We start from the raw sequence: 13039 nt of genomic DNA, 5'->3' as shown, positions 1-13039 counted from the left end.
AAAAGGTCCAAAAAAACTACTAAACCGGCTATTCTTCTCTCCAATTCAAGTCATGCTCTCTCCACATTTGATTATGTAAGAGTAGGTAAGAAGTTTGGACTTAGTTTTCGATCAAAAATACTTTACCATTAGGGGCCACACTTTAAGAACTCGCCTAAGGCCGATCAAAAATACTTTACCATTAGGGGCACACTTTAGGAATTCTCCTAAGGCCCCGGAAAACTCAAGGCTACCCCTGCTTACAGGTAGGAAAAGATTGAGGCTGGCTCTGGCACGATGATAATATAGGGTCTTTCAGCACTAGCAAAAAACCTTAGAAACGACCACTCCAAAACGAAACTTCAGAAACACATCAGGTAGGCCCAGGCCTTTCAAACTGTCAGATGCACTTCTAAAACCAAACCAATTATTAGCATTTTTTTGTTATCTTTACCCAAAAAAAAATTATTAGCATTTTAAATGTCAACTGTCTGGTCATGCCGTCTGGTATTCCACAAAAAATGTGTGTTTTTAGTTTTAGAGGAGCAATGCACCATTTGCTCAACTTCCGGAATTAGGATTCAATGTCTAGGGGTACAAAAGTATATGCAAACTAGTAATTGAACTAGGGGGTGCAGTAGTAGAGTTTCTATAAAAAATTTGGGGGCTGTGAATCTTTATAGTCTAGCTATTTTTCTAACAAATCACTAACACATTATGTGACTTTTACAAATCTTTGGAGGTGCTACCGCCCCACATGCACCCCCTAGATCCACTGTTGGTAACAATTGCTGCAACAAGAACAAACTGTGAATATAAAAGAAGGCTAGCTGAGGCAAGGATCAAACGCTTTCTTTAAGGTTGTTTTGTGTATGTTCCTCTTTATGCAGACAAAGTGCGTCAACCTCCAGGATACAACAACCAGTTATACTCTCCTTTGTTTACTGCAGATAAACCAAAGAAGAAAAGAAGAACCACAATACTAATTTTATTATTGCCCTCAATGTAGTATAGAAAATAGTTTTTCGCTTATATCATAGGCTGCTATTATATGAGTATTTATAGAGGAAAACGTGGAGACTTAGTAGATCCGGATTAGGGAACTGCTTCAGTTTCCCGATAAGGATTGGATTCTACATGTCTATCATGTTTCTGTTTCCCAATCCATATCCAATTATGTTTCCAAACTTATTTGGAAACAGTTTACCAAAAAGAAGATAAGGGATCAAAGAGAGCCCAAGCCCAAGTCCAAGCCCGGACTGATTCGGTTCAGCGCACGCGCGTGTGGCTTTGTGTGAGTCCTCCCTCTTAACCCAAAAGCCTTTGTACCCTAAGGGCACGCCCTTAGTATGAGACTTTCACATAAAAACACTATTCACTAGTGTTTCCTCTCCTATGTGAGACTAAAGTTCTCTACTTAAACAACTATCCCACAAAGAGGTCAAGGGATCAAACCACCACAAAGACACCCTAAACATAACCACTTGTTTTATTGAAAAAAATCAACAATCCCCCACTTATTTTTGATAAAACAAAATAGAAAATATACTTAAGGGCAATCAATATCAGTATCAACATGTTATGCATAGATGAAGGTGTCCACCACTTAAACCTTTACGTAGTGAAAATTACTCAAAGTATAAGAGCCATAAGTGACTAAGTCTTAAACTTAGGTCTTGAGTATACAATAAGTTATAATCACGCACAACATATTCAGTGTTCTCCTTTCATGTTCTGCACATTAAAGGCCATGTGCTCTCCTGGATTCGTGAATAATCTAGAGAATCAGTCCTCATTCTCATAGAAAGTAGCCTCTACTTTCACATTCACTAGGTGATCGAGTCTATCAAGAGTGCTCATGTAGCTATGCACTCCGCCCATAAGGACAACCATTGAACTTCATTAAGAGTTTTACCCATAAAACCTCAACCTTTATTTATCACTGCAGGATTTCATATATTTTACTATCCAACTACGGGACAGATAAGTAACAATGCATGTCTCACAACCAACATTCTATAACTTGTTCTTCCCTTTGCTCCTAGTTCTTGGGATCTCCAGTCCCTAGGTTGGGTTACCATCACAGATGTTCATCTTTCAATTGGCTTCAGTCTCATGCTTCTGGCAGTAGTCTACAGTTTTTCTTTGGCAAAAGCTTTGGTAAATAGATCTGCTAGATTATCATCAGATCTCACAAAATCAATAGTTATTGCACCTCTAGATATAAAATCCCTGACAATACTATGTTTACGATGAATCTGTTGTGATTTACCATTATAAAACTTACTGTGGACACTCCCGATAGCAGCAGTGTTATCACAATGTATCAAAGTGGCTGGTACTGATTTATGCCAAACCAGAATATGATTGAGAAGATCTCGTAACCAACCAGCCTCCTCACTTGCACTAGCCAAAGCAATCAGTTCAGACTCCATGGTAGACTGCGCTATAATAGTCTGCTTCTTGGACTTCCAAGATACAGCACCTCCACCAATGTTAAACACATAGCCACTGGTGGCCCTAGAGTCTTCTGAGAGAGTGTTTCAGTTAGCATCTATATACCCCTCAAGAACAGCAGGATATCTCTGATAATGAATACCCAAATGACTAGTTCCCTTTAGGTATCTCATTAACCTGTCAATTGCTTGCCAATGCTTAGCGCCAAGATTACTAGTATACCTGCAAAGAACACCTACTGCATAAGCAATGTCAGGTCTAGTACAATCTGTAGCATATCTCAAACTACCAATGATACTTGCATATACATTCTGATTCACAGGTTCACCATTATTCGCAAATAATTTAACACCGTGATCAAAAGCAAAAAAACACAATCGAAGTAGTTATACTTCTTCAACATTTTCTCAATGTAGTGTGACTGATCCAGCCATATGCCATCAGACGATTTTGTAATTTTGATTCCCAACATTACATCAGCCTCACATAAGTCCTTCATATCAAAGTTAGAAGACAACAAGTTCTTGGTTTCTTTCACAACATGTAAATTGGAACCAAAGATTAGTAGATCATCAACATATAAGTATATAATAACACATATCCCATCAGAGTACTTATAATAAATGTACTTGTCACTTTCATTTATCTTGAACCCACTGGTAATGATAAAGTTATCAAATTTCTCATGCCACTGTTTAGGTGCCTGTTTTAACCCATAAAGTGACTTAAGTAATTTGCATACATTTTTACCCTTACCTGGTTCCACGTAACCTGTTGGCTAATCCATGTAAATCTCCTCTTCTAAATCCCCATTTAAAAAGGTTGTCTTAACATCCATTTGATGAATAACAAGATTATGAACAACAGCAATAGAAAATAATACTCTAATGGATGTTATCCTCGTAACAGGTGAATATGTGTCAAAGAAATCAAAGTTCTCTCTCTGTCGAAAACCTTTGATAACCAGTCTTGCTTTAAACTTGTCCACTGAACCATCAATTTTAAACTTCCATCTTAAAACCCATTTGTTTCCTATGGTCTTGCAACCAGGAGGCAAATCAATAAGCTCCCAAGTCCTGCTATCCATGAGAGAATCAAGCTCCTCTATATGGCTTCTCTCCAAAACTCAGAGTCAGAAGATGCGAGAGCTTCTTCAATGGAGGAGGGATCTCTTTCCAAAGAAAAAGTGACAAAATCGGGTCCCAGTTCCTTAGTAACCCTTGCTCTCTTACCTCTTCTCGGTTCAGATTCTGTAAGAGTGTCTTTGTCATGTAATCTAGGTATATAAGAGTCAGAAACATCAGAAGTAGGTGCCTTGGAGGAAGACGCACCCCCATTATTTCTAGATAGGTATGGAAACCTGTCTTCAAGAAATTCAGCATCAGATGATTCAAACAAGATATTAGTTTTTATATCTAGAAACCTATAGGCCTTACTGTTCATAACATAGCCTAGAAAGACATACTCATAAGTTTTGCTCTCAAGCTTTGAGATCTTGGGATCATGCTTCTTTACAAAAGCCAAACATCCCCATGTTCTGAAGTAACTCAAATTAGGCTTCATGTCCTTCCATAGCTTATAAGGTGTAACCTTCGTCTTAGAATTAGCAATTTTGTTCAGCATATAGCATACGGTCAAAACAGCTTCATCCCATAAATTTGAGGGTGCTCCAGAACTAAGTAACATAGCAACAGTTAATTCCTTGAGAGTTATATTCTTACATTCAGCTACTCCATTCATTTTAGGTGAATAAGGAGCTGTCGTCTCATGGATTATACCATGTGATTGCAAGAAAATATCAAAATCAACATAACCATATTCAGTACCTCTATCATTTCGAATTACTTTAATGTTCCTGTCATGCTGATTTTGTACCTCAATAATATAAGCTTTAGAAGCATCAAACACATCACTTTTATTCTTCAGCAAATAAACATATGCAAACTTTGAGCAATCATCAATAAAAGTAATAAAATATCTTTTACCACCTCTAGTCATAACTCCTTCAAGCTCATAGATATCGGTATGTACCAAGTCTAGCAGACTTGTACTTCTCTCAACTGATTTGTGAGGCTTCTTTGTGATTTTCGTTTTAGTGCAAGATTCATAATGTGCAAAATCATCATCCAAGTTAGGAATTAAACCAAGTATACTCATGTTCTTAACATACTTCCTATTAATATGACATAGTCTACTATGCCAAACATTAATAGAACAAGAGATCATGTAAGCAGAAGTAGAAGTTTTATTCATATCAGCAACATTCAACTTAAACATCCCATTACATGCATAACCCTTACCAATAAAAATTCCAGACTTAGTGATCACATACTGATCACTACCTATGACTTGCTGAAATCCAACCTTGTTCAAAATAAAACCAGAAACCAAATTCTTCCTAATCTCAGGAGTATGAAGCACATCCTTTAACAACAGTTTCTTCCCATAAGTGAACTGCAGCTCAACATCACCAGTACCCAGAACCTTGGTCGTATGATTATCACCAAGTAGCACTTCCTGATTCATAGTTGTGGTATAACTCTTGAACCAGTTCCTATTATAGCAAACGTGCCTAGAAGCACCAGTATCAGCCCACCACCCCTCACAGACATTAACAGAATTGACCTCAGTTATCATAGCAACAAAAAGTTCCTCAGTAACATTAGCCTCACTGACTTTACGATTCTTACAGTTCCTAGCATAATGCCCCTTCTTCTTATAAGTATAACAGACAACTTCTGACATGTCAACGGGTGGTTTCTAATTCATATGCACCTGATTCTGGTTCTGATTTTGTGGAGCTTTCTTGTTAACAGGTTTGTTCTTCATGGACTTCTTATTAGGTTTCAAACTAGATTTAGTCTTACTGGTTTGTTGGTTTAACACATTAATTTTAGCCTTAGCAGATGACATGACAACTTCCTCATTAAGATCTTGTTTTCGTGATTCCTTTTCAATATGGAGTTTCATCATAAGACTCTCCATCGAAAACTATTTAGACTTATGCCTCAGTATGTTCCTAAAATCCTTCCAAGAGTGAGGAAGCTTATCAATGACGACAATAACTTGAAATTGCCCGTCAATTTTCATCCCTTCTGAAAATATCTCATAAATAATAATCTGTAGGTCATGGCATTGAGACACTACAAATTTGTCGTCTACCATCTGAAACTTAAGATAACGACTTGCAGCGTATTTTTTGGAAGCCAGCTTCCTCAGCATCATACTTCTTTTGCAGGGCTTCCCAAACATCAGAAGCAGATGGAAGTTCAGAGTATAAGTCGTATAAATCATCAGCAAGCGAGTTCAGGATGTAATTCTTACACTTGAAATCTGCAGCGATCCACTTATCAATAGCAACAGATAAAGCAGGTTCCAGCAAGACATCTTCATCAGGAATCGGTTCACTTAGAACATTTTCCACTTTCACCAGGGTCAGATAGAACATCATCTTCGCCCTCCACCGCTTGAAGTGCTCACCAGCAAACTTGAACGGTCGATTATGTTATTGTCGTTGTAGGACCTGGACTGGTTACCTTCTTCATGTTCCATTGTTAAACAACCTTAAAATTGTTGGTAACAATTGCTGCAACAAGAACAAACTGTGAATATAAAGAAGGCTAGCTCAGGCACGGATCAAACGCTTTCTTTAAGGTTGTTTCGCGTCTGTTCCTCTTTATGCAGACAAAGCGCGTCAACCTCCAGGATACAACAGCCAGTTATACTCTCCTTTGTTTACTGCAGATAAACCAAAGAAGAAAAGAAGAACCACGATACTGATCTTATGATTGCCCTCAACGTAGTATAGAAAATAGTTTTTCGCTTATATCATAGGCTACTATTATAGGAGTATTTATAGAGGAAAACGTGGAGACTTAGTAGATTCGGATTAGGGAACTGCTTCAGTTTCCTGATAAAGATTGGATTCTACATGTCTATCACGTTTTGTTTCCCAATCCATATCCAATTCTGTTTCCAAACTTCTCTAGAAACAATTTAAAGAAAATGGTTTACCAAAAAGAAGATAAGGGATCAAAGAGAGCCCAAGCCCGAGCCTGGCCCAGTTCGGTTCGGTGTGTGTGTGTGTGGCTTTGTGTGAGTCCTCCCTCTTAACCCAAAAGCCTGTGTACTCTAAGGGCACGCCCTTAGTTTGGGACTTTCACATAAAAACACTATTCACTAGTGTTTCCTCTCCTATGTGGGACTAAAATTCTCTACTTTAACAACTATCCCACAAAGAGGTCAAGGGATCAAACCACCACAAAGACACCCCAAACATAACCACTTGTTTTATTGAAAAAACTCAACATCCACCTATTGTTTTTTTGTAATCTTGGAGCTATCGGATTGGGCTAGAAGCAAATGTTGCACTCGGTCCCTTCTTTCAGCAAAATGGACTCCAAATTTGATAATTTTGTCTGGTAAAGATAAATTTATCGCTTGTTTAGTTTTTAGAGCATCTCTAGGTGGTGGTAACATTTCCTTCAAATTTGAAGGTGAAATTTGGAGAAATTGGATGCAAATTTTGACCAACTCTAGGTGGTCGCAAATATCGACGGCAAATTTGATTGTAGGGTCTATCATGCGCGTCATTGGTAATGTCGTCTATTATTGTCAGCGCCCGATACCTATTTGAAGTTGAAAAAAGTGAAAAAAAAAAAAAAAATAAAAAAATCCACGCGACATTCTCAATATAGCGCCAAATTGAAAAAGTTAAAAAAAAAACTCACGCGACATTAGGAGTGGCGCGCGACAGTACCACTGGCGCGGTGTGCTTGTCAAAGTCAAAAAAAAGTTTGGGGCGACATTTGCAATAGCACGCGACATTACCACTGTCGCTCCGCATCCGCATCCGAAATCCCAAATTTGCAAACAAGGATGCGGCTAGACAGGTGATGCGACCGAATTTGCTTCCACCTAGAATTGGATTTCAATTCCATGAAATTCCAAGTTTTGGAAGTAAATTTGAAGAATTTGGGAGGTGATACTACCACCTAGATATGTTCTTAGGTAACAGGTATGTTGTGCCATGTAGAACTCCTATTTCCCCCAGGAACAAACTAATATTTTCATCAGATCTTGCTCGCTCTATGAACCTCATTGGTGTGTGTACAGTAACTCAACTTGATCAGTTCTGTATACGATCACAATTAGGAAAGTCCTCATCTTGCACTCAATTCGCGGTTATTATTCTTTCAATACATGTTGTCTAGCAAATAAAATTTCAGAATTCAGTATTATATTAATCCATATTAATGAGCAAAAAAGAAGTATTACAACAACCAGAAGCCTGAGAAGCAAATTTTTTTATACGAAAGCAGAGCTACATGGTACACAGTATTAACTTAAGAAATTTATTATTTTACAAAAATGGTTATTCAATTGATACACACAAGTGCATGTTCATGAGTCATGACTGCATTCAGTAATTTTCCGTAACTTTTATATGTAAACCATTTGGAAAATCGACACCAACAGTCTGAACTATTTCTCCTCCCTTGATTTTCGTCCACCTGAAAGTTTTATAAGGTTAATTAAATCACTGTTATTTGAATGTGCAGTTCATATATTTAAGAGTTGCAGATCATATATTTAATCGCTCAATTCCAAAAAAAAAACACTTCAGTTAATGAGTATGGGATCCCAGATTCCGAGAGAGTATATATACCTGTATTTTGTTACCAAAAAATGGAGAACAATAGAAAGTTGCAGTTTTGTGAATTCTGACCCAGCACATAATCTCATTCCACCACCAAAAGGCATGAAATTTTTTGATACTGTGTTTGATCCTTGTCCCTATTTAAGGTGCAAAACAAGTATAAATGAAAAAGTAAGTCCTGATGCATAATTGTTGCATGTATGTAATGAATATAGCATCAGAAAAGCTGAAGTAAGAAACCAACCTTCCATCTCCAAGGGTTGAAGGCAAGGGGATCTTCGTACTTGTCAGGGTTCAGATGAATGGCTGGAGGGCAGACCATAATTGCCCAACCAGATGGAATTGTATATCCTGTCAAATAAATCATCCTAAGTTCATGCAGTGAGTCCGCAGACAAATTACATCAGTATCTTAAGCTGTTATCTATGAAACTTATATAGGTTATAGTACGTCGTTTAAGCATCTGTATCAATTGGAACTTGGTGTAGTTCTATGATGTTTCATATTTGGTAGAAATCCTGCTCAATCTACAGGTAGAAAACTCAAATCTACTAGCTGGTTTCTTTACCATCTACTTGGATATCCTTTGTAACTTTTCTTATAATCAGTGGAGCGACATTCCCAAGCCTAAGTAACTCATTGATAACCTGTAAAAAACAATGAAACAATATTGTTTTTACACAACGTCATACAATATAAACATAACATAAGTCTCCGAGTATATCAAATTGCTGAACTCACATGAGATGTGAAAGTCATGGACTTATATTCGTTCCATGTGATTGCAGAATCCACATTTTCTCTGCTTTTAACGATTTTTTCATGCTCGCCCTGGCCGGTACAACAAAAATTCTCTTCAAGGGTTCCTTATAAAGGAAATTAAGACGCAATATAATTAAACGAGCTAAGAAACGTAAGTGCTGTAGTTCACAAACCGTTAATTCCTCCAGCACTGATTGATCTTCTGAAATAAATTTAATCGCTAAAGTTAGAGCCAGGGAAATGGTCTCGAAGCTGGCTATATAAATTGCTAAGATAATATTGGCAGCCATTTCTACTGTAAATACATGTTCGTCTTTCTTCATCTCTTCAACTAAGACATCAAGGAAATCCTCATGTTGGCTAGCAGGAGAATCAAATCTCTCCTTCACCTTGTCCTTGAGTACTTTCATAATTGTCCTTAGATCCTAAGCACGGTGAGCAGACAGAACAGTCAATTTATAATGCCACACAAACCAATTAAAATTATGAAAAGGAAGATACAAGATATATCTATATTTAGTAGAACCTTGAGACATCTATTGTAAGCAGTTCCAGGGATGTTAACTGGAAATGCCATGAGACCATGTAAAAGATGCGTCAGCATATCCTGAAAATTTTCTGGGTACTTGGATGGATCGTAACTTAACAACTTCTTTGAAGCCAAACCAAATGCCATCTACAAAAGTGAAGATACTTTCAACAGTCGATCGCTAAAAGAAAATCTTTACATACCCTCGTCAATCCTACTATAGAATTTAGAAAGAACTGAATCTGAACTTACATGTGTGGTGACTTCTTTCAATTCGATGGACTCCTGTTCAGACCAAATAGCTATATTTCTCCGCGCCATCTCTTCAATTTCACTGAGAAGTTTTTCCTTTTGCTTGTCAGTACCAAAGAAATCCAAAACCATGTTCCTTATGTACTTGTGAAGATTAAGCATTTGCTTCTCTACACTGTTATTAAAGTAATCCAAGAACCATGTATATTGTTCAACTGAATTCCCTTCTTGTTGAAAAACGAAATGACTGAATTCAGGGTCTGCTGATATTACAACTGGTTGACGCAGCAAATTAGTCTTAAAAACTGGCCCATATCTGAAAATCATCAAGTGGCTAACGTGTTATCAAGTGCAATTAGGCATTGTTGATCGGTTCCATGACTATGATATCGATGTTCTAACAGAGTCACAGAACACACACACACTCATATTTGTATTTATGACTAACATTAATTACCTTATAATCCTTTTTTTGATAAAAGGATGAAGGTCAAACGTCGATTGCGATGTGAAGAGGTAAAGGGTTTCTCCGACTAACGGAAACCCCATGGAACCGGGAGGGAGTTTGCCATTGATAATAGGATTTCTCCACCTGTAGACCCAGTGGGTCGTGCAAACAATTACCACTGCAACCACAATCAGAACAAAAGACCACATCTCTTGTCAATGCAAGGAAGAACAGAGGTTTGTGAGGAGCATGTATTGATGAAAGCAAGCTACTTATATAGTCAACTCCGAATTGCATTAGTTGCATGGCCGAATCTTTAATTTGTTGAGTTTGCTACTACTGAAAGTCTGAAACATAGTTAAATATTTTCTAAAGATATGTTGATGCTACCAATGTAAAATTCCCTTGGAGGCAAGAAGGCATACTTCCGAATACCTGGAAACTGCGATACTCCTTGAATATGCCAAACGATTAAACGATTATCTCTCAATTTCTCGTTTGGATATCTTTGGATACTTCTTCAATATGGTTCCAAGTTCCAACCTGATCAAGATACTTATGGATACAAATACACATGAAATTTTAAGCCAAACATGAATTCATTATGTATTGTTAGTTTGCAAAAGAAATTCAGATAGCCCTTGAAATAAATCAATTGAAACATCTAATTATCAAGGATTATCTTCCTCGACGTGAGCTCTGTGCATTGCAACATAAAATCCGAGTTACATCTCTGTAAAAACATAAATAATAGTTGTAAGAAATAATATTTATATTCCGATCCAACACGTAAAGTTCAAAAAAATTTAAATATTCTAAATTCCAAATTTGCGCAAAGTTTTGATACTTTGGATTCAGCATAATGAGAAGTTCGAAGTCGAACTGTCGGCAAAGCCCTTCCGAATGGATTTATTCCCTAGACCGGCCTAGCCTAAAATTCTTTTGGTCTAGGCTAGAAATCCTCTAAATTACGAAGATGAGAAATCAAAAGTAAGAGCCAATTGGCAATTGCAGTTGTATGTTAGTTGGAGATGTCAAAGAATAATGGTTTGATCTGTCCAAAGATTGACATTAATCCCTATATGCTGTAACTGGACTTACATTTTTTTAAAGGAATGGCCATGCCTTGGCATGTGACTCCATATTGTAAGTAGCTCCCCATCCCTATCTACCATGATCTATGCATAATTATTTCTAGTATAAGTAGAAAATAATTGTTTGACAAGTGAACATTCGTTAGTGTCACTGTTTTCTCATTACAACTAGTCAACTTTCGGCTAACATTTTGATGTTAACAGAAAAGCTAGACTGGGGGCAGATGAGAAGCACAGCGCCAAGCGACTTTGCAAGGGATCTGTAGGGGAGTGATATCCTCATAAAGTTATCATGCACGCGTGCAACATAAGCGAACTCAGGACATCGACCTCCAAGACCGACCTGTGAGCAGCTCCCTCGAGAACACGCATGTGCGCAGCGTAAGCGAACTCAGTACATCGACCTCCAAGACCGATCTGTGAGTAGCTCCTTTCAGGTAGGTGGTACGAACAAAGATGTCTCGGTACAAACACATGGCCAGAGACAGAACACCTCGGATAAGGTCACCACCAGGGGTAATCATTACCAAAATTTTACTTGTACTTCCCACCACCGGGAAAGAGGGGCGACCGCACCAACTCCCAATCATCACATGACTTATAATATAACCAGTCCAACACTCATTCACGATCTCCACCCTACACGTGTGCAAGAGACACACGTGTCTCCCGGATTGACATTTCCTCAAGCCTATAAATACCACCTGTGTGTGCATATTTTAGCAAATAGATATGTAGCACGTGGTAGCATCTTCGTAAGGCTCGGATATGGTCTTGGTGTGGGTAGAAAGTACCAGAACACACTTCAAGTCCAAATCCTCTTACTTCCTAGATTCGGAAGTGAAATAAGAAGAGGAGGTTCGGAATTGGTTGGAATAGGCTCGGAGAACTAGAGGTTTGGAACCGGTTGGAGTAGTAGGCTCGGAGAACTGGAGGTTCGGATCTAGTTCGAGTTGTAGGCTCGGAGAACCAACTCCTGACTAGGAACTCCAAATCCGGAACTACTAAGTTTGAAACTCCAACTCCCAATCCGAACCTAAAACATGCTCGGAGAACTGGAGGTTCGGATCTAATTCGAGTTGTAGGCTCGGAGAACCAACTCCTGACTAGGAACTCCAAATCTGGAACTACTAAGTTTGAAACTCCAACTCCCAATCCGAACCTAAAACATGTTTTTCTGTTGTTTAAGTCAATAAAGGAGACCTATTTGACTTGGGAAACATGGGGCTTCTAGAAGAGTCAAGATGAGACTTAACAAGAGGCAGGTTTCCTAGTTAAACACTAATTGGGAAACCTCATCTATTCATCAAGATGATACTTAACAAAGAGCGGTCTCCTAGTTAAACACTAATTGGGAAACCTCATCTATTCTTATAGATAGAATAGTTGAACTACGCTTTGAGTTTGATTCCTATACACAGGATACGTAGGCAACCATTAAAGAACGTGGTTCAACTCATCATCTTCTAAATCTCTTCTTCTTCTTGATTCAATACTTCAATACTTCTAGTTGTTCTTTGATCATCAACAAAATATTTGTGTTTCTTGATTAGGAAAAATCATCACACAATTGGCGCCGTCTGTGGGAAACTATACAGAATTGATTTGATTTCTTGGTCGAAATTTTTTCAGTTCTAGGTTTTCCTACCCATCAATTTTTTTTTTTTTTTTTTGGGTTGGTTGTTCTTTAAAAAATATATATATATATTTTCTTCACTTTGATCCAAAATCATGGTTACTACAAGAGCCAATGCGAATCAAAGTAACGAGGGAATAACGAGATCAATAACCCACATGTTACTTCTCAAAGACAATCGAGCGTAGAGGAGATCGTCGTTTTGGACGAAGTCGTGAAGAAA

At 37.9% G+C, this 13039-nt stretch overlaps 1 protein-coding gene across 3 annotated transcripts; it reads right to left on the bottom strand.

Annotated features, from left to right (window-relative positions):
* Positions 1–7724: 7724 nt before the first annotated feature.
* Positions 7725–11814, bottom strand: LOC147473627 (cytochrome P450 87A3-like). Of its 3 annotated transcripts, none has more exons than XM_086587213.1 (10): positions 10512–11814; positions 10096–10264; positions 9639–9954; positions 9384–9533; positions 9031–9282; positions 8837–8926; positions 8664–8742; positions 8340–8446; positions 8105–8232; positions 7725–7949 (listed from the first exon to the last, which is right to left on the bottom strand). In XM_086587213.1, coding segments are annotated over exons 1-10 (1383 nt in total). In that variant the 5' UTR covers positions 10513–11814; the 3' UTR covers positions 7725–7858. The 3 variants fall into 3 exon arrangements, with proteins under 3 accessions (XP_086443339.1, XP_086443340.1, XP_086443338.1); XM_086587214.1 differs by having other exon boundaries at positions 10522–11414; XM_086587212.1 differs by lacking the exon at positions 10512–11814 and having other exon boundaries at positions 10096–10406.
* Between the last annotated feature and the right edge of the window lie 1225 nt (positions 11815–13039).

This window comes from Coptis chinensis, unplaced genomic scaffold, assembly GCF_015680905.1.
Source record: "Coptis chinensis isolate HL-2020 unplaced genomic scaffold, ASM1568090v1 utg2104_pilon_pilon, whole genome shotgun sequence".
NCBI classification, from domain to species: Eukaryota; Viridiplantae; Streptophyta; class Magnoliopsida; order Ranunculales; family Ranunculaceae; genus Coptis; species Coptis chinensis.
The sequence above is the reverse complement of the archived record's forward strand: the minus strand, read 5'-3'. Positions and strand labels throughout refer to the sequence as shown.

Coding starts and splice junctions, on each gene's coding strand:
- LOC147473627 (XM_086587212.1), bottom strand. CDS start 10,295: ATGTGGTCTTTTGTTCTGATTGTGGTTGCAGTGGTAATTGTTTGCACG. Junction 9,534..9,638: donor TGAAAGAAGTCACCACACAT/GTAAGTTCAGAT, acceptor TCACTTTTGTAG/ATGGCATTTGGTTTGGCTTC. Junction 8,233..8,339: donor TCAACCCTTGGAGATGGAAG/GTTGGTTTCTTA, acceptor CACCTTAAATAG/GGACAAGGATCAAACACAGT.